This window comes from Oryzias latipes, chromosome 7 (genome assembly GCF_053564925.1).
Source record: "Oryzias latipes strain Hd-rR chromosome 7, Olatipes_Hd-rR_3.1".
NCBI lineage: Eukaryota > Metazoa > Chordata > Actinopteri > Beloniformes > Adrianichthyidae > Oryzias > Oryzias latipes.
In genome coordinates, this window is record NC_136243.1 from 8,841,088 (window position 1) to 8,865,632 (window position 24,545).

At 41.1% G+C, this 24,545-nt stretch overlaps 1 protein-coding gene across 2 annotated transcripts; it reads left to right on the forward strand.

Moving 5' to 3' along the window:
- Window positions 1-950: 950 nt before the first annotated feature.
- Window positions 951-22,884, forward strand: ccm2l (CCM2 like scaffold protein). 2 transcript variants are annotated; one of them, XM_011477654.4, is made up of 11 exons: window positions 951-1,158; window positions 6,027-6,194; window positions 6,271-6,354; window positions 6,525-6,708; window positions 7,185-7,789; window positions 10,874-11,003; window positions 11,891-11,954; window positions 12,279-12,435; window positions 13,940-14,078; window positions 20,871-21,018; window positions 21,620-22,884. In XM_011477654.4, exons 1-11 carry the CDS (start codon window positions 1,129-1,131, stop codon window positions 21,750-21,752), a joined length of 1,842 nt encoding a protein of 613 aa, XP_011475956.1. In that variant the 5' UTR covers window positions 951-1,128; the 3' UTR covers window positions 21,753-22,884. The 2 variants fall into 2 exon arrangements, with proteins under 2 accessions (XP_011475956.1, XP_020560587.1); XM_020704928.3 differs by having other exon boundaries at window positions 6,528-6,708.
- Window positions 22,885-24,545: the final 1,661 nt, after the last annotated feature.

Here is a 24,545-nt window from a genome sequence, read left to right on the forward strand (position 1 = left end):
TGGGGCTTTCGCCCCTGTGGCAATCCTTCTGGCTCCTGCGCAGGTGTCTCTCGGGGGCTCTGGTTGCCCTCTGCTGCCTCACCTTCAGCGGTGGTCTAGGTGTAAGTGTGACCGGCACTCCTCGTGTTTTTACAATCCGTCATCCACCACAGTAACACAAAGACTCAGCTCACCTTTGCACCAATAGTATTCGTAACAGAAAGACGTATGCTGTGTAAGTGTGTGTGTGTGTGTTAGAGCTATATAGCCAGCAGGTATGTTTGTAACATTTGAGTATGTGCATGGACAAGCCCCACCCCTTTTAACTAACATCTACACCTGACAGTGATAATGATAAACCTCCAGCAACTTCTTGTCTTTGTGAAAATACCCCCCCCCCCCCACTTCTGCAATCGTCCTCCAACTTCTTGAACCCCTTTTTTCTCTCCCTTTTCTTTTGTACCCTCATCCCCCATCTCTAACATCCACCTCTTTTCTTCTCTGTTTCCCATCCAGTTTAACTAAAAAAATGTATACTCAAATCACATAATATAAATAAAGTACAAAAGGGGTTTATACAAATATGCACCTAATGTGTCTGAAGATTCATAACCTCTTATTGTAACAGTAAAATGTGTCCAACACACGAGGTCTTCAGCTCTGATCTGTTTGCTCTGCTGTTGGACAAGAAAAAACTTGAATAGTCAGACAGGTATCTGATGTTCCATATGCACGTAAACAAGCTCAGTATAAACCACAATTAGTTCAAGTTAGGTTAGTTTAGTTCATACATTCAAAGTATTATTGGATACATTTTTGCTGCAGGTAAAACTTTGTGTGTGTGTGTGTGTAATCAACATAGTTGGAATGGATGTTATCAGTCCCTGGTGGAGTTTCCTTTCGGACAGGAAGTGGCTTTCCTCTACTTCCTGTTCTCTCCGTGTATGTGTGTGGCCCCAGGAGAGGCGGTAAAAGGACAATCAGTGTTGAAGAACTGAAGCACCCGACATTAGCATAACTCCAACAGAGTAAAAGAGAAAACAAAATGGGGGAAAAAGCCACTGCAGCCACTAACTCTTAACTGAAAGATAATTTCCTAGCAGGTTCATACCTTCTGACCCACAAGAAGACCAGGGAGCAACAGCTGGAATGGACTATGAACCGAAGAAACCCAAGAAGGTACTGTAATGACTCTGACTTTTCCTGCTGTGTGCTTCTGTTACTTTTGAGTAATATTCCATGAGTATCTTACAAGACCAGATATAATTAATGATTGGTGAAGAGCTTTAAAATTTTTTGAAACTAAGCAAGACATGGATGGTTGAAGGGAACTGAAGGTAAAATCTGTACAATATCACACAATAGCACGTTTAAAATGATGCATCTTTTTGAAAAACAGAAAGCTTTCAACCGAAAGTTGATGAACTTGCCTTTAACTCTTTTGGTTTTGTTGTCAGACTCTCAGATGGACCTCATAAGCATAAATTATAAAAAAATGGCATTTTACTGCAGGAGTAATTAAGTGAGCTGTTCTGATTATTTCAATGCTGCAAGTTGAGAACAAGCACATAAACGAGGCTCATCAAAATATCATGACTTAGAAATCAGACATTAGCTGAACAGTATCTGGGTGTGCTAAAAACTGTCCTAAACAAGTTTTTAATAATTTTTTACAAGAAAAACAAATTTGCAAAAGTTTTTGTAGTTTTTACCCCAATTTCTTCCGGATATACCCTGGGTAGCCATGGCGTTTGGGTAGAGCACTCACAGGATTGCAAGTTAGGGTTCTGCTTTCCTGCCCATTTGTCTGGAAGTGTTCTTGGGCAAGACCAAGCCACCGATCTACCATTCACATACTGTCACCAACCAGGATATGGCAAATGTCGTTTCTCAAAAGACCCCTGAAATCTGATTTTAGAAGTGAGCAGTTTCCCACTGACTGCCATTTTCTGCACAAAATATGAACCTTTGTACACTCTGGTTTTTGAAGCTTTTTGATGTATTCCTTTATTTTGAATTTATGACTATTGAGAGAAAAATATTTGTTTATGTGAATTCTTTTGATTTTGTGATAGCTGCAATGTGTGTATTATGAGCATGTTTCATGATTGGCAACTGAGATAGTAGCGGAGCCAGTTAGGTTGATATTTTAAATAAATCGTGCATGTGGTAGTACAAGGAGCAAATTTGGAATGGATCTACCTTACTATCCCCTCTTTCAGAATAGTATGTTGGCTTTGAGAAAAATAAAAAAAGATAGCCATTCGTAAAGATGGCGGCCGTATACTAAAGTGTCTCAAAAATAGTTTCATATATCTGTGTATATATATATATGTATTATTTTTTTTCGGTGCTTGTACAAAATGCTTGATTATTTTAATTCTTAACAACTGACTCAACTATAACTCATTGTTGGAAATAAAGCTCTTACTTTACCTTCTCCTTCCTAATTGGCTAACTTCTATTTATCGTGCTAAACTCTGTCCTCCACGCTCATCCCACCTCAGACTTCGTTTTGCTTTCTAGAATCCTATATGGAAACCAGAGATGATCTGTCCAGGGGATAAATCAATTGCCTGCATGTGTCTATGGGAGACAATCAAATCCAAAATAATCCCGGATGCACAGTTAACATCTTGCATCATAGATGTGTAGTCAATGTTGTTTCAACATGTGTGTGACTGTGTGCAGGGAGTGTGATTTGTACTTTTTGGGGGAAGGTGTAAAGCACCTTTAGGAGCAGGCTTTACCATTTGGAATTCTTCATCTTAATACGATTAAAAAACAAAACAGTCTTCAGGTACTTTCTGTAGATCTGTCAATCACAAAGTGCTGAAACACCAGATTGACTTTACTTTACCCTGCAGATGAGGGTTTTTAAAAAAAATCATTTTATCTTGAATATCAAGCCCTGACTGACTGCAACAAACAAATTTGTGATATTTATCAACAGTATAATGCAATTTTTAAATCCTAAAAGGAATACAGGCTATAAATAGTTGAAATCACATTTTTTTCAAAGAAAGCCAAGAAATGCTGCAAATCTGTTCTTTTTGATTGTTCTAACGATCAAAATGTTTGTCTTTCTGAAACCAAACTAAAACGTTTGGTCGTTTCACTTTAATTCTATTCTTCAGAGCTTCTTCTGAGCACTAAAAACGAACATTCTTGAAGTTAGAGTTTGGAAAACAGTTAACATTGTTAAAAAGAAACAATGGTGTTCTTGCTGAAGCAATGTTATTTAATTAAGTTAAGCTTGCTTTGACGGGGACAGGTGGTTTAAGCACATTCATTAAAAAAGTACAATTATTTCCCTTTTGCTGCTCTCCTTAAAGACGCACAGGAACAAGAAAGAAGTGGTCATTATGGCTGCAATTTCATTCTTCATTCAGGCTGACGACTGAAATGTTCATCGGAACTCGTCCGAACAGAAGTTATTCTGAAAGAGTCATTTCTGTCTGAATTCAATCACCTTTTTGTCATTAGGGCTGTTTGTGTGCTGTCGAGCCAAGCTTCCCTAATGTGTGCTTGTGTCAGCGGGTGCTAACTGTGTGTGTTGTGCTGTCAGTTAACCTCAGCGGTGAGCTGTCAAAGATGACTGCTCACCCGTCAATCACTGCTGGAATAGCCAATGGCATATACGTCATTAACACACACCCACACACACACACACACACCCACCCACCCCCACACACCCACACACACCCACACACACACACACCCACCCATCCCCACACACCCACACACACACACAACCAGGTGCACACATGCATGCAAATACAAACACAAAAGCATCTCAGTGAACAGGGTCTTATTCAGTTTTTCTGTTGACTTCAATTCAATTGTTTAAGAACCGAACTATAATCTTACAATTAATTTAATAATGCAGCTAATGTACTGTATTTCAGTAATCTCCACCTGACTTCCAATCCCACTGCAGCACTACATCTACCCACCACGCAAGGAACTGCAATTCTTTGCATTAGGATCAGTCAAATGTCCTTTTAGAGCAAGATAATCTTTAAAAGTTATTATTTGAACTGGTCCTAAGGTGGCAAATACAATATGCCCTTGCATTTACTTTTATATTGACCTGTGACCTGTGAGCTATTGGCCTATGAAGCAGAAATTTGAATTTTAACCCTTTAACATTTATGTTAAAGCTCCTATGTCGTTCTTTGAATTACCATAGCTTTTTAATCATTGACACAATAAATGTAATTTATTCTGACGCAGAGAAAAGCACTATCAGAATCAGCTGGATTGACGTTACTCGTGCCATTGGTCAAAGAGTTATGCTTGTTCAAGCAGCGTGCATAAGGGCTTAACTGACTTTTATTAATTAAGCTTGTATTAATTCAATTCAAACCCTAAAAACATTTCCAAACCTCAACATGACTCAATGTCCTTACAGATCTAGACCCTTGTGATCCTAGAAAGTCCCCCTTCAGCTGGTGTGAAGTCAGTGTCTCAACACCATGATGAACTAAAAGAAAAGTAGAATAAAACATCCACAAAACTGAAAAGCTGTTGTTAGCATCTTCAACCGATTTACTGTATTGATAATATTCAAAACAAAATATGAACCAATTCAGTTTATCCCATTCTCTGATCTGCCTCTGGTCGCTCTTTACATTTCAGTCCTAAACCTAAAATAATCCCCAGAAACTGCATTGTCTCAATAGGATGAATATGAACACAACGGGCGGCCGTGGTGCAGCGGTAGGGCGGTCGACCCATGATCATAAGATTGCAGGTTCGATTCCCGCCTTGCACGCCCATGTGTCGAAGTGTCCTTGGGCAAGACACTGAACCCCACCTTGCCTCTGGTGGGAGGTTGGCGCCAGTGTTCGGCAGCGGAGCTGCCGCCAGTGTGTGAATGTGTGTGTGCGTGGGTGAATGGGACTGTGACTGTAAAGCGCTTTGGGCCTTCGTAAGAAGGTAGAAAGCGCTATATAAGTATACGCCATTTACCATTTACCATTTACAACTCTTCTGTTTGAAATATTTAAATCCCAGATCTTATCCTTTCTGAAGTGACCCAAGGTTCATGACCCCAGGTGAGGCTAGAAACAAAGACTGACTTTTAAATTTAGAGCTTTTGCTTTTAGTCTCCTTCTTCACTACAGTGGATCAAGACAGCAAATTCAGCTCCTGCCCCTATCTGCTGTCACTCTCATACTCCATCCATCATAACCCCTTCAACAAAACTATTTAAACTCCTCCATTTAAGACAAGACTTATCTACCCACTTAAAGAGGGTGCACAACTTGTTTACCCCTCTAAGGTTTGTGGCCATGGCTTGGAGGTGCTACTTCTGATTCCACTCACTTTAACCTTGACTTGACTGTCCCGGTATTACGTGCACCGATGGAGATCCTTGTGTTCCCAATGGACTATAACTGGCACAGAAGTTCAATTTTAAGGAGCCACTTGAGTTCAGATCAGGCAGGCCACTCCTCCTGATCACACTCTCGGAGGTATCACTGTTATTTAACCACTGTCATGACCTTTGAAGTCCCCAGGTGAGGGTCGACCTCTGATTAGAGGATTACAAGTTGGGTTCCTGCCTTACCCACCCATGTGAACCACATTGCTCTTGGTGGCTTGGTGGTTATAGAGTGGACTGTCAAGTACTTTGGGTCTTAAAGCAAGCTAGAAAAGTGTTATATAAGTATACCATTTATTCTCCTTATGGAGGACCCCTCCTTATGGTCCATACCGGTGGTGAGCCTACAGGAAGGCAATCCCATGTAGTCTTTCCTGCTTAGCCCAGGTGCCATGTTCATTCATCTTCCTAAAGTTCCTAAAAAACACAAGTTATCTTCTAGAAAAGAATTTTTATCTAATTTGACTGTAACCTCCAAAGGTTCACAGTTCTTTAAACCTAAGCTTGAATGCTTTCTTGAATTTCCATTCAACCTTTCACCTTTTAATGGCCTTATTTCTCCAAAAGGTAAGAGTATTCTTAAAAAAAAACTAATTATGTTCACATTTTAAAAACATACCCATGATTTCACTATTCTCCTTATTCAATCTCTTCTCAGGCTTTCGTGTCACCTATTAAGCGCCTCGTCTGGTCCAAATCTGCTCACAGGCCAACAGACCGTGGCAGCGGTTACCGGCGCCCGCTGCACACCGTACCTCTCTACCCCCCAGACTTCCTCATCCACCCTGAAAGACTAATCTTTGATTATGTGGAAAAAGAGGTTAAGGTGGGTCGTTTTCCAGAACAGAAGAGGATCAGATGTTGCATCTCCACTAACTGCTTTACTTCTCGTCTTCTCTCAGTTCCTTGGTCAGCTGACCTGGGTTTCCGTTTCATTAAATCCCTCCAGCAGAGATGAACTTCTGCAGCTGCTGGACACTGCCAGGGTTGGCAATCAATAACTTCTCAATAACACAGTTGGTAACAAATGAAGGAGCGGGGCTTAGAGTTGAACTGTAACTAAACAACACTGTGGTTATGATAGAGATCAGGACAAATCACCACAGCTCAGCGGCTAAAGCGGGAGCTTTCAGGGCTTTTTGCTTGATGTCTGCAGCAGCTGAAGGTGCTGCCCCTGAAGACCAGCGAGGATCAGGACTGCATCCTGAGTCTGTCCGCTCGCTGTCTGCTGCTGACGTGGAGGAACAATGAGAAGCTGCTCATGAGGATCCCCACACATGAGATTGCTGCTGCCTCCTACCTGAGAGATGATGCACTGCACCTGCTGGTCCTGAAGACGGGTGAGGAACCATTACTCTGCTGCAGAAGACAACAAGGACAGTTAGTCAATGTTATTCTAAAATAGTGAAAGTTACATCATCAAACATATTGCTTTTGATCTATGTAGGACAATTCCTTTAAGCAACAAAACATACAATGATACAATAGAGGAAGGTCTACAAAATATTCTTGATAAGATCAAAAGAAATAATTTTTGAAAAAGCAAGAAAGTGGTCTTTTTTGAACTGTAAACCAGTTTACGATTTATCTTTCATTCTTATGTCCACCCTGTATGCAGGATACAAAACATGACCCATACGTTTATTTCTAAAGTATTGACTTTTTGGAAATGTAACTTTTTTACTAACAACAACATTTTAAAAGATAGCACAATAACACAAATGTTGACATGGAAACCATTATCTAATCTAACTTAACCTAACATAATATAAGTAAGTTATGTTTTATGTGTTTTATGTATTTTTGGATCCCCCAGGTCTGAATGTTGACTCGATTGTGGCTGGAGAGGACAGTCTGGAGAGGAAAAAGCCGCCCAGCATTGATAGGAGACGTCAAACCATGAGCAGCAATGCTGACCCTCGCCCTGCAGGGGGCACAATGGAGCGCAGACACACCATTTGTGGAGTGGATTGGAGGCCATCCCTGTCCAGAAGCAACCACGACAAAAATCAGAATCTGGAAAGAGGAGGTGGAGGAACAGGAGGAGAACGAGGTGGAGGTGGCAGTTTAGAGAGAAAGAGAGTAGTGGGGAGTTGGGAAAGGAGGCAACAAACACGCAAAACAGGGGGAAGCTGGGAAAACCGCAGAGCCAGACCCATGAGTGGGAGCTGGGGAGTGGGAGGAGGTGCCGGAGGGAGCTGGGAGAAGAGACATGGAGGTGGAGGAGGTGGGAGCTGGGAGAGGAGAGGAGGAGGAGGAGGAGGAGCAGGTGGCAGCTGGGAGCGGCGGCAGGCCTACACAGGAAGCTGGGAAAGAGGCAAAACCTACGGCAGCTGGGAGAGGAGAAACTACAACCCACTGGAGCCAACGCCGTGTCCGGACGCCTACTGCAACCTGGTCATCCTGGCTGTGGAGAACAAGGTGGGGTTCCTGACCTGATGAAGAAAATGGAAGAGCACAGATACAGTCACGGGAAGAAAAAACACACTGCCCCTTTCTTTGAGAAAAATATAGTCCTTAAAGACCCACTCTGATCATCTTTTGATTTATTGTAAACGTGTTCCCACAGGTCTTTTGCTGTTTTTTTGTCAAAAAAAGAAAGGAAAAAAAGAAAAGTTTTGTTTTCTAGGACATAGTTCCTAGAAGGAGTTCATTCGAAATTTGCCTCCGAGTTGTGGGTGGGATTGTTGACCCGTAGTGAGCTTGCCCTCATTTCCCATCATCCCTTTGTTTATACTCTCTCCTGCTAGCTTACAATATTGGAGTTATCCAGCCATATAATTGTGAGCCTGAAACCGCCTTGGATGAGGAAAACAAAGACGTTCGTGGATCTGTTTGTCTGCAAGCGGATGCATCAGAATGGAGCAGAGCAGGGAGCTTGTAGCCCGCCCAGCATATTTCTACATAAAAAATAAGCTCCTTTTTTAAACAGCAATTTTCTTCATCTGCTCCTGATTCACAACGCTTTGGAAAAAAAATACTCAGAAATGAAATTTAAGTTTATTTTTTATGTGTCTTCCACGATTTTCATTGGGTGGGAGTGTAACCTTTGTGCTATCCTAGGCACTTTACCATTGGGAGTTGGGTCATCTAGACCCACTAGACAGTACGCTGAACCTTTTTTCTTCAATGATTTGTGATCTTCACTGGTGTCCATCGATTACATGAAATCTTTCCACCTTTATCCACCTTTGTCATGGTAGGGAGAACACATCAACGTAAGGGAGGGGTCATCCAAGACAGCACTAGGGTTAAGGCACTCAGTGGAGGAACTAGCAGACTAAGTGTATCAACTAGCAAATAGGTGTTGTTTACAAGAAAACACCTGAAAAATTGTCACAGAAAGTGAGAATTAGGTGTGGGCACCTTTACTAAGCTTTCAGTTTGGTTGGTCAAACACCAGTTTCTGCTGAGATTCAGACAAGCTGCTTCAAGTTGGATTCATTGTCAGTGACTGACTCAAACGTTCATAGAGTTTTGCTGATTGGTTTGCTCTTCCAGCTAGGTATTGCATTCTCCAACATGCCCATTCTGTCTTAATGACCGAGCAATTAATACTCCACTTTAAAGGTGCCGAACTGCAGGCCTAAAGGTCCGACAGCCTGCTTTTCCAACTGACTCCGACTTTGCAGTATCATTTTTTTTCAAAGCACCCACATTTAAAGACCCGCTCTGATAAAAATTGTGTTTTAGGTGTTTTTTTAACCTGTTCTTGTGGCATTTTTTAATGATGCAGGACATAAACAATGAAAATTAGGATTATAACTGCATTTGTGAGTATTTCTTTATTCAAATTGTGGTGAATCAGGAGCAGATGAAATAAATGCCTGGTAGTAGTGACGTATGTGTTCCCTGTTCTGCTTCTTCTGATGCATCCACTTGCAGATTCATGTACGTCTTTGTTTTCCTCGTCTGATCTGGCATCTCAAAACTCTACGGCTGGATAGCTCCAATATTGCTCGGCATTTTTGTTGCATCGGTAATGTAAGGGTGGGGTTGTGAGGGGCTGTAAGCAAGCAGGAGAGAGTTAAACATCGGGAAAATGGGAAATAATGGCAGGCTTACTTCACAACAACAGTCCCGCTTATACGACTCAAAGGCAAATTTCTGATGAACTCCTGCCGCTCTGCAGACACTATGTTCTAACCACACCCCACTCTGACTGTTTCACACACACACTTCACTACTGTTTACACGCGCTGTACATAATGCATTATGCAGCAGAACTCCCCAATCTGCTCCAAATCGACAACTTGTGTGTGCAAAAACTGACTTTCTGTGCAATAACTGAGTTTTCATCTACCTCCACACACAACATTTATTATGCTGCACTTTATTGCACTCCACTTTATTCTATTATTCATACTTGTATTTAATTGTTTCTTGTACTTAATTTGATTGGATTACAGTATTTACCACTCCAAGGCGGCTAGAATTTCATTGTATTATTATGTACTATGAAAATAAAGGATTCTGATTCTGATGTTCTAGAAAACAACTATTGTTTTTTTTATATATATATTTTGGCTAAAAACTGCATAGTCATAATCAAAAGACCATTGGGAACACTTTGAAAATGGAACATAAAGGCTTCAGCAGCAGGTAGTCCAAGGATGACCAGCATGCCGTTGGCCTTTGAGGGAATTTGACACCCCTTTCCCTTCGTCCTGTCATGTCTGTTAACAAAATTGGAACGAGGATGGACAGCAGCAATGACTTAAAATCTGCATTTGTTTCTACCCACCAAGCCCTGATCTCACCAAACACTGAAGCAAAGCCGGCTCTCAGCATTTCTGCAACACAGAGACCCTTTTTTGTCCCTCGGGTTTCTCCGTCCACTCCTGTCCATGTCAGTCCAGTCCAGTTCCAGCATTTTACTAAGTTCCAGCCCCCAATTGGGCTGCAACTTTCTTTTGACTTTTTGTCCACTAAAAGTGTCACTTTCTTCATGTTGTTGAACTCTTTTTCCAAATCTGCAAAGAAGTGATTATTTTCCTCTGTCATTTAAACCTTCAAGGTGTGCTCCTTATTTTTTATGCCAATTGTGAGAATTAAAAAACCACAAGTGATATCTTTAACGGTCCATCAGTGTCACATTCCTGCTGCAAAAGTGGAAACTAGGACAGTTCTGATGAGGCGCAGCGACTGAGACTGCACTGTTTTATAACCTGGACCATTGCGTCACCTTTCCAGCCCAGTAGGCTGCATGTGTGTGTGTGTGATGGGAGTATTTCTGTGTGATTGTTACCATCGTGTGGCTGCTGTAATTATTTGGCTTGGCAGCAGTGGATGTCATTCTCTCACCCTGATGGCTTTGCGGCAGCAGGTGCCTGCTGACACAGCTTTGCTGGTTGCTGCTTCACATCCTTGCTGGTAGTTTTCCCACGAATGCAGCGCCAACACGGATCCGGTTAGGTCAACTTACAAATGCGACTTAAGGGGAAAATCTTTGCTCCAACTGAGGCTGATGTGCTAACCAGCTTCCTGTGTGACCTCTGTGTGCAGGACGCTGCAGAGGAGTACTGCTCTCTCATTTGTCAGATGTTCCAGATCATTTACGGCCATCAGATCATTGAGTGTGTCGACAGAGCGGGTTTTCATCACACCGTGCCGGACCGCTACTGGCTGCAGAGGAGTGAGCGCCCACATTTGCTGTTTATTGTGCTTTGTTAAGATGTCCTCATTTTTTGGATGCTAACACTGTAAAAACTAAATCACAAGAAAGTAAAAAGATCTTTGTTTGAAGAAAAAAAATTGTATTTATAGTCTGGCTAGAGATTTTTTAATAGAAAACTGATCGTGCTTTAAGAAAACTTGTCTTAGTCACTAGAATTTTTTCTAAAAAACAAGAATTCTGCGTAAAGCCATTTTTTTACCCCATTGGCAGTTTTTTTTTTGTTTTTTTTTGCACATTTAAAGAACCTTTTTACAAAATTTAGCTTATTTTTAGGGGGGCTGTTTTTGCCGTGTTGTTAAAATGAGCATTAACAACTGTTCAAATTTACAGTTTAAACTAATTTATTATCAGAAATTTGCAATCGCACTTTTTTGGCTCATAAATCTTAATCTAATTTTTGTTTTTTTGCTGACTTACTGCTTACTTTTCATGTTTATAAGACCAATGAAAGAAAAACGTTCCTAAAATATAGTTTAAAACATATTTAATCATAAACATTTATTTTGTTCCCATCACTAAAATCATTCTTCAAAGCCCTCAAATGGAAACAGACCATTATCTCATAGAGTAATCATTTTTCAAAGGCACTTTAAAAATGAATTTCAGATGCTAAGAGCAAATATGACCATCAAGACAAACACTGGAAAAGACAAAGCATTGTTCTGGACCGCGTCATATTAGTTTGGCATTTTCTTTTAAATTTTTCCAACAAAAATATAACATTTTTATTTTAAGGCATGTTTTTAAAATAAATGTAGTGATCATTACGGGTACAACAGAAGTTATAAGCACAGAAATGCATGGGAACACACAAAAAACCAATGTTCCTGTGGTTCTGGTTGCAGGTGACAGCTGTCTGACTGACATGTCCTACAGTTATGATCCAGAGTTCAGCTGCTGCAGCTCATAGTGAGTTACTCTGAACATGACTGGGCTTTCATAATGGATATTTTTTCTGCTTTTTTTCAATGGAATTGACACAAACACAGATTAGACGTACACACGGTGAATAAAATACCAAGTATCAATGATCAAACACACATTTTTAGAGAAATCCTATGCCTAATTCCTTATCTTTGTTTCTGTAATGGCAGTTAAAAATTGATTTAGAAGCACCACCTTTATATAAAAAAAAAAAAAAGAACTAAGATCAAAAGCACAGACTGGTGTAGCACTGACACGTCACCTCCAGCTGTCAGCAGACTAAAGGCTTCCTGTCTCTTTGTCTCTCAGCGACGGCTCCCAGGATGCCTTTGAGCTCTACTACGGTGAAACCTACAGCGAGAGCTCGTCTGTCTCTCTGCAGGATTCTCATCGCAGCCTGACGTCAGTCAGCGATGGGGGAGACAGTAACCCTGCCCTGCAGCTGATGCAGGAGTACATGATCACTGTGAGTGTGGACGACGTCCATCATCGCCTCTGCTAATTAAAAGAGAGCATCTTTGAAGAAGAACTGGTTTGATTTGTTCAGGAAAATCAACCAAAGTTACAAATACAAAATGTAATATTATTTTTTTCCATCTGGGGCAGCACTGTGGCATAGTGGTTGGTACTCTCACCCCACAAGTTCTAATCTTTCTGTGTGGAGTTTGCATGTTATCCTCACCCATGTGTGGGTTTTCTGCTGGCATTCCGGCTTCCTCCCACAGTCCAAAAACATGCTTCATAGGTGAGTGTGTGTCTGGCGACCTGTTCAGGGTGTTCCCCACCTTCACCAACAGTAGCTGAGTGGACTCCAGCAGCCCTGTGACCCCGCAGGGGATTCAGCAGGTCATGAAGAGGGATGGCTACATATTATATTTATCTTTTCCTCCTTGAAGCCACCAACTCAGGAAAAAAAATGTCCTCAAAACCAGTTAAAAATATAGAATACAATGTTTTTCTCTTGTTATGACTGAAAGAAATTTGCCAATAGAACTAGTTGAATTTGTCTTTGTAATATTTATTAGACTACGTTGTCATGTTTTGCTTTTAAAGACTAAGTTTTATCTTAGAATTCACTATAAACACTCATATTTAGGTATAGTGCTCTGACAATTAGAAATATTTTGCCTTAATAAAGTTAGTATTGTTAAAAAATAGTTTTATTTAATAGCTAGATTTATATACATAGAGACGATACTTTTCCTCAAATAAATATATATTTTAAATGCTAAACAGTACAACCACCCCTATTACTAGACCAATTAATGAAAATAAGACTAGAATTATACAGTAAAATATAAAGTTATGAAAAGTTATCTAAATTATATATAAATATATGAGTATATGTATCTATAAATTATGAGTAAAAAATTATAATTAGATGTTTTACAAATCAAACAACTCAACAAGATGTTCTTAAAAAAAGACCGTTGTTTTTATTAAAAAGGTACAAGTTAGGTAGTTTTGCCTTATTTCAAGTGTAAAAGGATGTTTATTAGATTAAAACAAATACTCATAATTATTAATACTAATAATGTTTTGTGTTTTTGCAGTGCTAGTGATATTCCTATTGGTTCCCATATCCTTGTAGCTTAGCACATGGGGATGTTACGCTACTGAACTCAAGTGGAGTCCCTGTTTCTACTGATGAGGCTCCAAAAGTTGTTTTTTTTAAAAGAAGAAAAAGTTTAATTTGTATTTCTAAAAACTGCAAACTGAATATATGACAGACTATGTTAGACCATGATTCACTAAAGGCAAAAAGCTGACCTGGATAGCATGAAAAAATGCAAATTTCAGTGCATTTTTATTATTGCTTGGTGGAATTATTCATCTGAGTTGATTGCCTCATTATAAATATTGAGAATCCGGGGTTTTAAAAATGTAGTCAAATGTTCACAATGAAATTCTGATTTCATTACCTGTCTGTTTAGTCAGCACTGTGTGTGTCTGTGTGTGTTTGTGTGTAGCTGCGTAACAAGCTGACTCCTGTGGAGCTGCAGCACTTTGCAGTGTTGCTGAGAGAATACAGGCTGGGATCCGACATCGACCACTTCTGCTCTGAGCTGCTGCATCTCTACGGAGAAAACCGCAAGTTCCTGCTGCTGGGTGAGAGACACTGGCTCCCAGAAGAGAGAGAGAGAAAGTATTGACTGGCATTTGTGGAGAACCGCAAACAACACGGCGGAGGAAGACATGAGTGAACTGCATTCACCTGTCAATGTACATCCTTTAAATGAATCCGGATGAGCCTCAGGCGTCCACTCTATGTCCATGAGTGTGAAAAAGACAGCCAGAGTGTGGAACAGACGCTGCTAGAGAATTATGAAAACTACTGAGAATTATTTGTAATCTTCTTAATTTAAGAGAAACATTTAATCCTTTTTTAATTTTATTTTAATCATAAACACTTGTATGACAGAGAAAGTAGCCCCACTGCCGAAGGGTTAGGCTCCACAGTTTTGGTCCGGGCTTAGTGCATCTGGAGAACAACACTAAAGATCTGCTAGCTGCTGTTGCACAACAAAAGATGTTTTTCAAAAGTTCAATTCCCCACTCTGATAAGATTTGGATATATGTTCAAAGCAGTGGTCTTTTAATTATGATTATATCGTTTTTAGGGGGGAAAAAAACGTGTCTTTAATATGTGTAAAACAAGTCTTGTCCATCCCTCCTTACTGCTTCACTTTCAGTGGAGAGAGGAAGCTGGATGATCTTTTGGAGTCAAAATCCACCGTTTTTATCAACTGAAGTTCAGCATCGGTGGATGAAGTGAATATGCTGAATCTGACCTTCTGTGAATGTTTTATTACAAAGTCATGTTCCAAGACTTGAGTTCCAGCCAGAGATTTTCCTTGTAGTCGAAAGTTAAACCTAACATTCTTGGTGAAAGAAAAAAAAAACTGACTTATAACGTTTTCTGCAGAGCATGAAATGAAAAAAAGAAGCATGCAACTATTGCAAAACAAGGATGAAACTTAGCGTAATATAAGTAAGTGTTAATGGCCGACGAAGTGTGCATTATCACTTTTTGACGCCTGAACCGTCCGACGTGAAGCCGAGGACAGTTGCTTCCGCGAAGTGCGTTCAAAAGTGATAATTCATACTTCGAAGGCCATTGACCCGCTTATACCATGGTCACTTACAAAAGAAATAAATAGTAACCAGTTTTTAGTCCTTAATTCTTGTTTTTTTTTCCAATTTGGATCACTTTTCTCACAAAAAGCAAACTATTTGTTACGACGCACCACGTAACAAATAGTCTGTGTCACGCCACACCACCGCTGCAGTCAAGACTCTGCGATATAAAGCGATATATATATGCTGATCTTTCCGATGGGTTAAATAAAGCATCACTTCAGAGAGAAAGTTCCCCTCTTACCGCTTGTTTTTGTCCAAATGATGAAGCAAAAGGTTGTTTCAAAGAAGCCGGCGCAGTGATGCAAAACATTTAAGCCAGGTGACCGGAACTTCTTTTTTCACCGTGCGGTCATCCTGTGGTATATCACTCTTTAATGCACACCCAACAGCCAATCAGAATCGAGTATTCACCCGAACCATGGTATAACAGAAATTAACCCACGCCGTGGAAGCCTGAATCGTCCGACACAGGGCATGCGTTATCACTGTGGATGATCATTTTTTAATCCACACCCAGCAGCCAATCGGAATCGAGCCCATGGTATAACAGAATTTCAAATATATGCAAAAGAGTGCAGACGCTTTTTTCCCTGCTCCTGCTGCTTCCTGCTTTATTTGCTTTTTAATCATTTAATTAATCATTTTTAATCATTTTACTTCTTCCACACATCCTGGAATATCAGACTGGTCATCCTTTTTTGTGACTTCTACCTATACAAATCAATATTTTTGACAAGCCAGCGACATGTCCGGAAGAGGAAGAAAAACAAACTTCCACTGTGAACGCTGTCGGATCTACCAACAAGAAATAAAAGAGCTACAAACACGGATATTTACTTTGGAAACTGAAAATGGACTTCACAAGACCCTTCCAGTAACATCGGGTGGTAAGAAGCCTGCTCTTACCACAAACGAGAAGAATAACAGTGACATAGACCTGAGTGATGTTGTGTCCTTTCCAAAACTTTGTGCGGAGGAACTCTGTGTTAAGCCAAAGCGTAAAGATGACAGAACATCCGAAATAAAGCTCACAAACAGATTTTTACCCCTAACACAATGTGATATTGAAGAACACAGTGAAATTGGACCACAGAGAAGGAGTCATAATGTTGGCAACAAAGCACAGGCAGAAAGAAAATCTGTGCCAAACGTCAAGGTCAGAGATACGCTGCTGCTTGGAGATGGCGCTATCAGTGGAGTCAGCCACAGAAGAATGCAAACTTTATGTTGCCCAAGTTCTACTGTTCCAGTGATTACAGGACTCGTATCTAAAGTCTTGTACCAAGGAGTTAAACGAATAATCATCCATGTAGGTGCTGTCGATATCAGAAAAGAACAGTCCGAACGTTTGAAAAAAGACTTCATCAAATTATTTGAAGAGATTGATAAAGTAGAGGTTGAAGCATTCATCAGCGGACCTCTTCCTAACATCGATGGGGTGTCACTCAAGTTCAGCCGTCTGTTTCAGCTGAACAATTGGCTCTCCAGAGAGTGTGCTTCCAGAGGATTGCATTACATTGAGAACTTCAATACATTCTGGAAGCGAAAGGACCTTTTCATGGGAAGAGGCCCACACCTGAACAGAGGTGGAGCAAGAGAGTTAGTGAAGAACCTCCTCCACGCTCTGGGGCATAGAGGCCAAGGCCCTGAAAAGGCAGCAAGGAAGGACCGAGCCAGTGTCCCAGGAACCACAGCACAACGGCAACAACAACTACCTCCACCAACACCGGTCAATGACTTGGATCCGGCAGCACCAGCACCACAACCACCTCCACCTAAGGACTCAGCTCCACCAGCATTACAGCAACCATCTCCATCTAAGGACTCACCTGCACCAGCACCACAACAACTACCGCCAGCTAAGGACCCAGCTGCAGAACCACAACAACAACCACCAGATTTGGCCCCAGAAATTCCACCATCTGACCAGCTGTGGGCGCCCCCTGCTACATCTACTCCCAGTGAAGACTCACTTTCCTTTTCGTCCCCCCCACTTTCACCCATGGCCCTACCTAGCCATTTTGATAGCCTCATTAGGTCAGGAATTAAGATAGCTCCCCTAACACCTGTGAGCCTCACACCACACAGGAGCTCTCCTACCCCTCCAGCGCCCCCTCCTCATCCTTCACCCAAAGTCCCTCCAACACGGCCTTCATCCAAACCCCCTCCAACACGCCCCCTCCGTCGTTCAACCAAATCCCGTCCAGCTCCCACTCCTCCCGGTCCATCACCCAAACTACCCTCAACTCAACCTCTCCTGCGTGCCTCTAGACGTACTATTCCCCGGAGCTAGGATGAAACGGGCCCCCAGTGTCCTAGGAAAGGTTATGTCAAACTGGGGCCCTGTGATGAACAGCTTCCTTCTGGTGCTATACCTGTAGTTGCACCACGTAGAATGCAAAAAAGGGCAGTTAGACTGTCCAATCAAAGAAATCTAGTTCACATCCCTTGCAAGAAGGTTTTGACCAGTCCCAAGGAAACTAATCTCAAACTTGCTGCACTCAATGTCAGATCTTTATGCAACAAATCATTTTTAATCAATAATCTTATCTCTTCTTTTAATCTTGATTTTATGTTTTTAACTGAAACATGGCTTGACAAAAACACAGGAAATATAGTTCTAGTCGAATCAACTCCCCCCAACTACAAACATGAATCGGAAATACGAGAAAATAAAAAGGGTGGAGGCGTTTCTGCACTGTTTAGAGATAATATTGCAACCCGCAGACTATCATTTGGTGTGTTTTCATCATTTGAGTATGTGTCCTTTAAGATTGAGTTAAAACAAACTCCTCCCTTACTCTGCATAGTTATGTACAAACCTCCTCAGCACAGCCAAAGTTTTATTGATGATTTCACTGAAATGCTCTCAGTTGTGAGCACAGACTTTGATGGTCTAGTCATTACAGGTGATTTTAATGTTCATGTTGATAATGTCAATGACAGAAATGCAAAAGAGCTCAATGCTGTCCTTGAAACCTTTAGTCTAATTCAGCATGTGAGTTGCCCCACCCACAGCAGAGGGCACACTCTGGACCTGCTCATCACAAGGGGGGTTACTATTTACAATGTCAGTGTGGTTGATGTCGCCCTCTCTGATCATTTCTGTGTATTCTTTGACCTGTCTGTTGCTCCCAAACCACCGCCTGGCCCTGCAGTTGTCCAAAGGAGACAAATAAATGAGAGCACTAGGGCACAGTTTGTAGAAATGATAAACCCTGAAAACGTCTCTGGTGCCAATGTTGATGAAATGCTGAATTCTGTTACTTCTAGCATCTTGAATGTTCTGGATGCCATTGCCCCTATGAAAGTTCAATTGAGAAAACATAGACAGAAAGCTCCCTGGAGGAATGATGATCTAGTCAGGGCACAGAAACAACAGTGCCGCAGAGCCGAGCGAAAGTGGCGCAAGTCAAAACTCCAGGTTCATTATGGAATATATAAGGCGGAGTTGTACGCTTATAACCAGATCTTATGCAGAACAAGGGAAAGGTACTTCTCTGAAATAATTGGAAGTTGCAGCAGCAACTCTCGTATCCTGTTCACAACAGTTAACAGATTAACTAACCCTCCAACCCAGCTACCAATAGAATTGGTTTGTACACCTAAATGTAATGAGTTTGCTGTATTTTTTAATGACAAGGTTCAGGGCATTAAAAAAGCCATCAACTCCACAACACATATAACTATCGAACGGCCACCTACTCACTCTAAGCTGACTCACTTTGTACCTGTCACTGACCAAATTGTCCAAGAGACCATCACCCGTCTGAGCTCGTCTACATGCTGCCTTGATGTGTTACCCACTAGATTTCTAAAGTCTGTCTTGAACAGTGTGTTGCCATCAATTACTCAAATAGTTAACATGTCTCTTCAATCTGGAATATTTCCAGAGGCCTTAAAAACTGCAGTCATTAAACCCCTCCTGAAAAAGAGCGGTCTTGATCCCACTGTACTGAATAATTACAGACCTATCTCTAATCTGCCATTTTTAGGAAAAGTCCTTGAAAAAGTTGTCTACCAACAGCTCACTGACTTTCTCTTATTAAACAATTCGTTTGATGTTTTCCAGTCAGGTTTTAGACCCCATCATAGCACAGAAACTGCTCTTATCAAGGTAACCAATGACATCCGCCTGAACACTGATGATGGCAAAGTCTCTGTCTTAATCCTGCTAGACCTGAGCGCTGCCTTTGATACTGTTGATCATGGGATCCTTTTGCACAGACTCCAAGACTGGGTTGGCATCTCTGGATCTGCCCTAAGTTGGCTCAAGTCTTATCTAGAAGACAGGAAATATTTTGTTGAAATTGGGAGTTGTGTCTCAGACTACATGGGCTTGAATTGTGGTGTGCCCCAGGGATCGATCCTGGGACCCCTTCTGTTCAACCTCTACATGCTGCCACTAGGGCAGTTAATACGCAGTAATAACATATCTTATCACAACTATGCAGATGATACTCAGATCTATGTGTCACTGACAACAGGTGAATATGGGCCGGTGGATTCACTCAGCCACTGCCTCCAACAGATCAGTGCGTGGATGCAGAACAACTTTCTCCAGCTAAACTCAGACAAGACCGAAGTTATTGTTTTTGGCCCACAGAAACAAAGAGAAATTGTCAGCAGCTACCTTCATTCTCTGTCTCTTAAACCCTCAAATCAAGTCAGAAATCTAGGGGTAATCATGGACTCTGACCTGAACTTTAACAGCCATATCAAGTCAGTAACATCAGCGGCATTTTACCACCTGAAAAACATTGCCAAAATCAAAAACATAATTTCAAAGCGAGACCTGGAGATACTTATCCATGCATTTGTCTCCAGTAGGTTAGACTACTGTAACGGCCTGCTCACCGGCCTCTCCAAACGAGCTGTAAAACAGCTTCAGTACATCCAGAATGCTGCTGCTCGAGTCCTGACCAAAACCAGGAAGTATGATCACATTAGTCCTGTGCTCAGGTCTTTGCACTGGCTCCCTGTACCTCAAAGAATAGACTTCAAAGCAGCTCTGCTTGTGTACAAGTCTCTCCATGGCCACGCACCAAAGTACATCTCTGACATGTTAGTGCCATATGAACCATCTCGTACTCTGAGGACCTCAGGGACCGGCCTCCTGTTGATTCCCAGAGTCAGAACTAAACAAGGGGAATCAGCGTTTCAATATTCTGCAGCTAAAATCTGGAACAGCCTCCCTGAAGGCGTAAGACAGGCCTCTTCTGTGTTCATGTTCAAATCTAGACTTAAAACATTTCTGTTTAGCCGTGTATATGACTGAAAGGTCCTATCTGCACCTTTCTTTCCTTCCTTTCTTTTTAAATCTTTTTTTTTTCCTTTTCTTTTAAAGTAAATTTTATGTTGATTATTTCTATGATGTATTGTGATTTTAATGCATTTTTCTGTTTTGTGAAGCACCTTGAATTACTTTGTGTACGAATTGTGCTATACAAATAAACTTGCCTTGCCTTGCCTTGCCTATATGTGCACCCTTAAGGGTACTTGGGGTGTGCAGAATCCTTCCCACCTTTACTTTGAAACACGTGTGTGTGTGTGTGTGTGTGTGTGTGTGTGTGTGTTTTGACTGACTGCATGTTTTATGCCAATGACATCACTTCCACTACTGCCAAAATACCACAAATTACTTTGCAGTCATTGGATTTATCTGATCAGGAGACGGAAAACAAAGAAATGTGGAACAATCAGTTTGTCATTATAACAGAATATGAAAAATCCTCTCTCTTCTTTGTTTTTGTGTCCCAGGCATGCGCCCCTTCATCCCAGACAAAGATGTCGGAGTGTTTGAGAGTTTTCTGGAAAGCATAGGAATCCGGGAGGGGGGGATTTTAACCGACAGCTTTGGACGCATTAAACGCAGTATGAGCAACACCTCAGCCACAGCAGTGAGAGGGTATGTGTGTCACTTCTGCAAATGCAACCTCCGGATTTAAAGTTAAGGCCCAAAATCAGGATGTGAATCTGTGTGACACAAGTGACAGCTGCCTTTTTTTAAACAAGCCTAAAATTCTAATTTCATGTAAATTTCATGTTATTAAATTTTAGTAAAGATGTTAGAAAAGGGCTGCATGGTGGTGTAGTGGTTAGCCCTCTTGCCTCACAGCAAGCAGCCCCCCCTGGTTCAGAACATCAATGGGGGACCCTTCTGTGTGGAGTTTGCATGTTCTCCCCGTGCATGCGTGGGTTTTTCTCCTCCCACTGTCAAAAAACATGCTTCATAGATTCATTGGTCATTCTAAATTGTCCCCTGCCTTCACCCTGAAGTGGCCGGGATAGGCTCCAGCAGCCCTGTGACCCCGAAAGGGAACAAACATATTAGTAAATGAATGAATGTTAGAAAAGTGGGAAGAAGTTAAAAAAAGAAAACATCTTGACATCTTTAAACATTAGTATTTGTTTTCTTCTTTTACTGTTATTTACAAGACACGCACATTTACTAATAATTATAATAAAGGAACCTGCAATTGTCTTTTAAACGGTTTCATTAAATGCAGGTACGACAGTGGATCCCTGGCTTCAGGGTCTCAGGATTTTAACCGACGCATCTCTGACATCACCCATGACATCCAAGCACTTGGTTTCCAGGAAACTCATGGCGACATTGAAGAGGAAGACTACTACCTCTGATGGAGAAATGAAGAAACTAATTCAGAGGTCTTGAGCAAAGATCCAACAGCACATTGGTAATCTGCATTCTATCCAGAACTGATTGAAATGTTGTAATATGCTAAAAGCCATGTGGAAGCTTAGGGATGCTGATACAGGTGGATGTGAAAAAAATGTCATTCTTAGATGTTATTAGATGACAGTTGGGGTCGGTTTATGACAACAATTTTAGGAATATAAATTATGGTTTTGGCTGGCATACTGTTTTATGCCTGTATATGTTTTTAAAAAGTAAAGACAAATGTAAAACATGTAATTTAGTTAATGTGTTCTTGGTGAAGACATGAAAATGTGTCTCATAGATGTGCTTCATAACTGGAATGTTTTATTGTGGTTGTAAAAAATACTTGAAAAGGATAAGACACTTCATCCTATCTTGTTTCTATGAATCACTAAGTGGAATACTGTGTATCAGTACATTTATAGAAAGATCAATATTTCTGTAATGTTTGTCTGTCACCACAAGGGGGCATCTGAGTGTAGCAGTTGAGTATGTTGCTTTTGAACTGAGGTCAAAGCTAAAAAGGCTGAAAGAAAGAAATTTGTAATGGCTTTAATGAATCTGGGATGGATGGATGGATGGATGGATGGATGGATGGATGGATGGATGGATCTCAGTCCTGTATTGACCTGTTCCTCTCTTGGCTGGATTATGACCTACCCATGATGCACTGCTTCTCCACTCTCTGGGGCTGTTCTGTGCCAACATCACTGAAGATCACAGCCACATAGAGTCAATGACCTGACTGGAGTTGTGTTACACTCGCAGCATTATTATGTAACAGAAGAACATTGTGTGAATTTCCTCAAAAAATCATAAAACAATCTGTCAGAAACTGATTAACTATATTCATGTAGCATATAGAGATCACAAGTTTATAGTTTTTAAGGGAAAAGATGTAAAGCTGTTTATGCAAAAGGCTTTCTGTTCATATGAATGACACGTTTATTGAGCATTTCTTGTGTCTTCCTATATTTCATACTCCTTAGGCTTTTTTCTGCCATCATAGAGCAGCTATATCTAGTGGTCAATCTCACTGCAGAAATCCATGCAGTTGAAATGCAGTTGTATAAAGAAAATTAAGCTTAGAAATGCTTTTCTGGGTAATTCTTTATTCAAATGGTTGGGTATGAGGAGCAGACAAAAAAGCATCTGAGCGCTCAGTAACGAGGAGGGAAAGGGAGGAAGGGTTTTGCTCCACGCCAACAGTCCCGCCCACAACTCAGAGGTGAATTTAAACTGCTGCTGCTCTGCTGACACTATGGTTTCTTGATTTTGTCTAAAAACTGCATAATCATACTTAAAAGACAACTGGGAAAAAGTGTTACAATCGATCAAAAGATGATCGGATTTGGTCTTTTACGTTCCCACACAGCATAAGAAAATAGCCAGCTAATAATGCACTTATACCCTACTTGTATGCATGTTTGGTTCACAGTGTTCACTGAATATTCATGAAACACATAGTGGTCCAGTGTAACTATGTAGCCACAATACCACACTCTCAACATAAGACTGCAAAAAAAAACTTCCTGACTCATTTAATAAAGAGCACACACACACTAACAGAGGCTAAGGGTGTATTCAGACTGGACACATTTGGTGAACCAGGGTTTGTTTTCCCTGATAATCCAGAACCAATTTTCTGTCGTAATACACCCAAGTGGACCCTGGTCCATGACCAGGAACCACTCTCTGACCCATCTTTGGAGGTGGTCTGGGTTCGTTTCCAATCGGACTGAGCTTCAATTCGCTCTGAGAGTCTTTAGTCTGAATACAATCCGCACTCGGAGCGGAACAACTGGACCATAATGGTCACTGTTGGCGACGTAAACAGAGCAGGAATGTTGCAACAGACGAGCCGCAGAAAAATGTAAAGCAACAATTGTTGTGTTATCAAAGAGGAGAAAAGGTTCCAACTGTTTACATGTTCCAGCGTTTATTACAACACCACAAAAACTTTCTTACATGCTTTTCTGTGTCTCTGTGTTACGCAGCACGCGCTGCTGTGACGTCATCCTAAAAGCTATCTTGTAGTTCCTTAACAGAATTCTCCTAAAATAATGCCATAGCACCACAACAATGAGACACAGCAACTCATTAGAATCCGATCAGATGAATTCAGTCTAATTAAAACAATTTTAACGTGATAAACATTGCTTCTCACTGTTTTCCTCACAGTCTACATGTCATAAAGCGTCATAGTGTATCTTCTTGGACATCTTCTTGCCAGTAACGGCCCTGCAGCATGTCTCCACCAAATCAAAAAAGTGAATAAAGAGTGTTGAGCCTGACATTGACACAGACATTCAGAACTTGTGAGCAAAATATAAGGTTTGAAGAAACAGAAAGTGCAGCAGGACTTCCAAGATTTCTACCTCTAGTTGCTTTGCCCCGCCCTCGTAATCACTTTTTAGTCGTTGGGTTTATCCGTGATGGTCAGTAAACTGAAGACTAAGAACTGTAAAACTCCCGTAAAGAGATCTTCAGTCACATGGTTTTGTTTACAAGATTTGGTCTGAAACAGGAAAGTCCCATTTATGGCAGTTTGAATACAGACCAAACACAAGGTTCAGAACTCCATCCAGACCAAAGTAAGCGGACCGAGTCCAGCCTAAACGGTTTTCTCAGTCTGAACACACTTCAATGGGAAAAGGTCAGAGTTGATCCTTCCTCCTGAAAAAAACTGTTAAGTACATTAGCATGCTATGTTTGCTACAGGTAACCCTTGTGCTGTCCTAGGCACTTTAACA

Coding starts and splice junctions, on each gene's coding strand:
- ccm2l (XM_011477654.4), top strand. CDS start 1,129: ATGGACTATGAACCGAAGAAACCCAAGAAG. Junction 6,355..6,524: donor AGCTGCTGGACACTGCCAGG/GTTGGCAATCAA, acceptor TGATGTCTGCAG/CAGCTGAAGGTGCTGCCCCT. Junction 21,019..21,619: donor TCAGCCACAGCAGTGAGAGG/GTATGTGTGTCA, acceptor CATTAAATGCAG/GTACGACAGTGGATCCCTGG.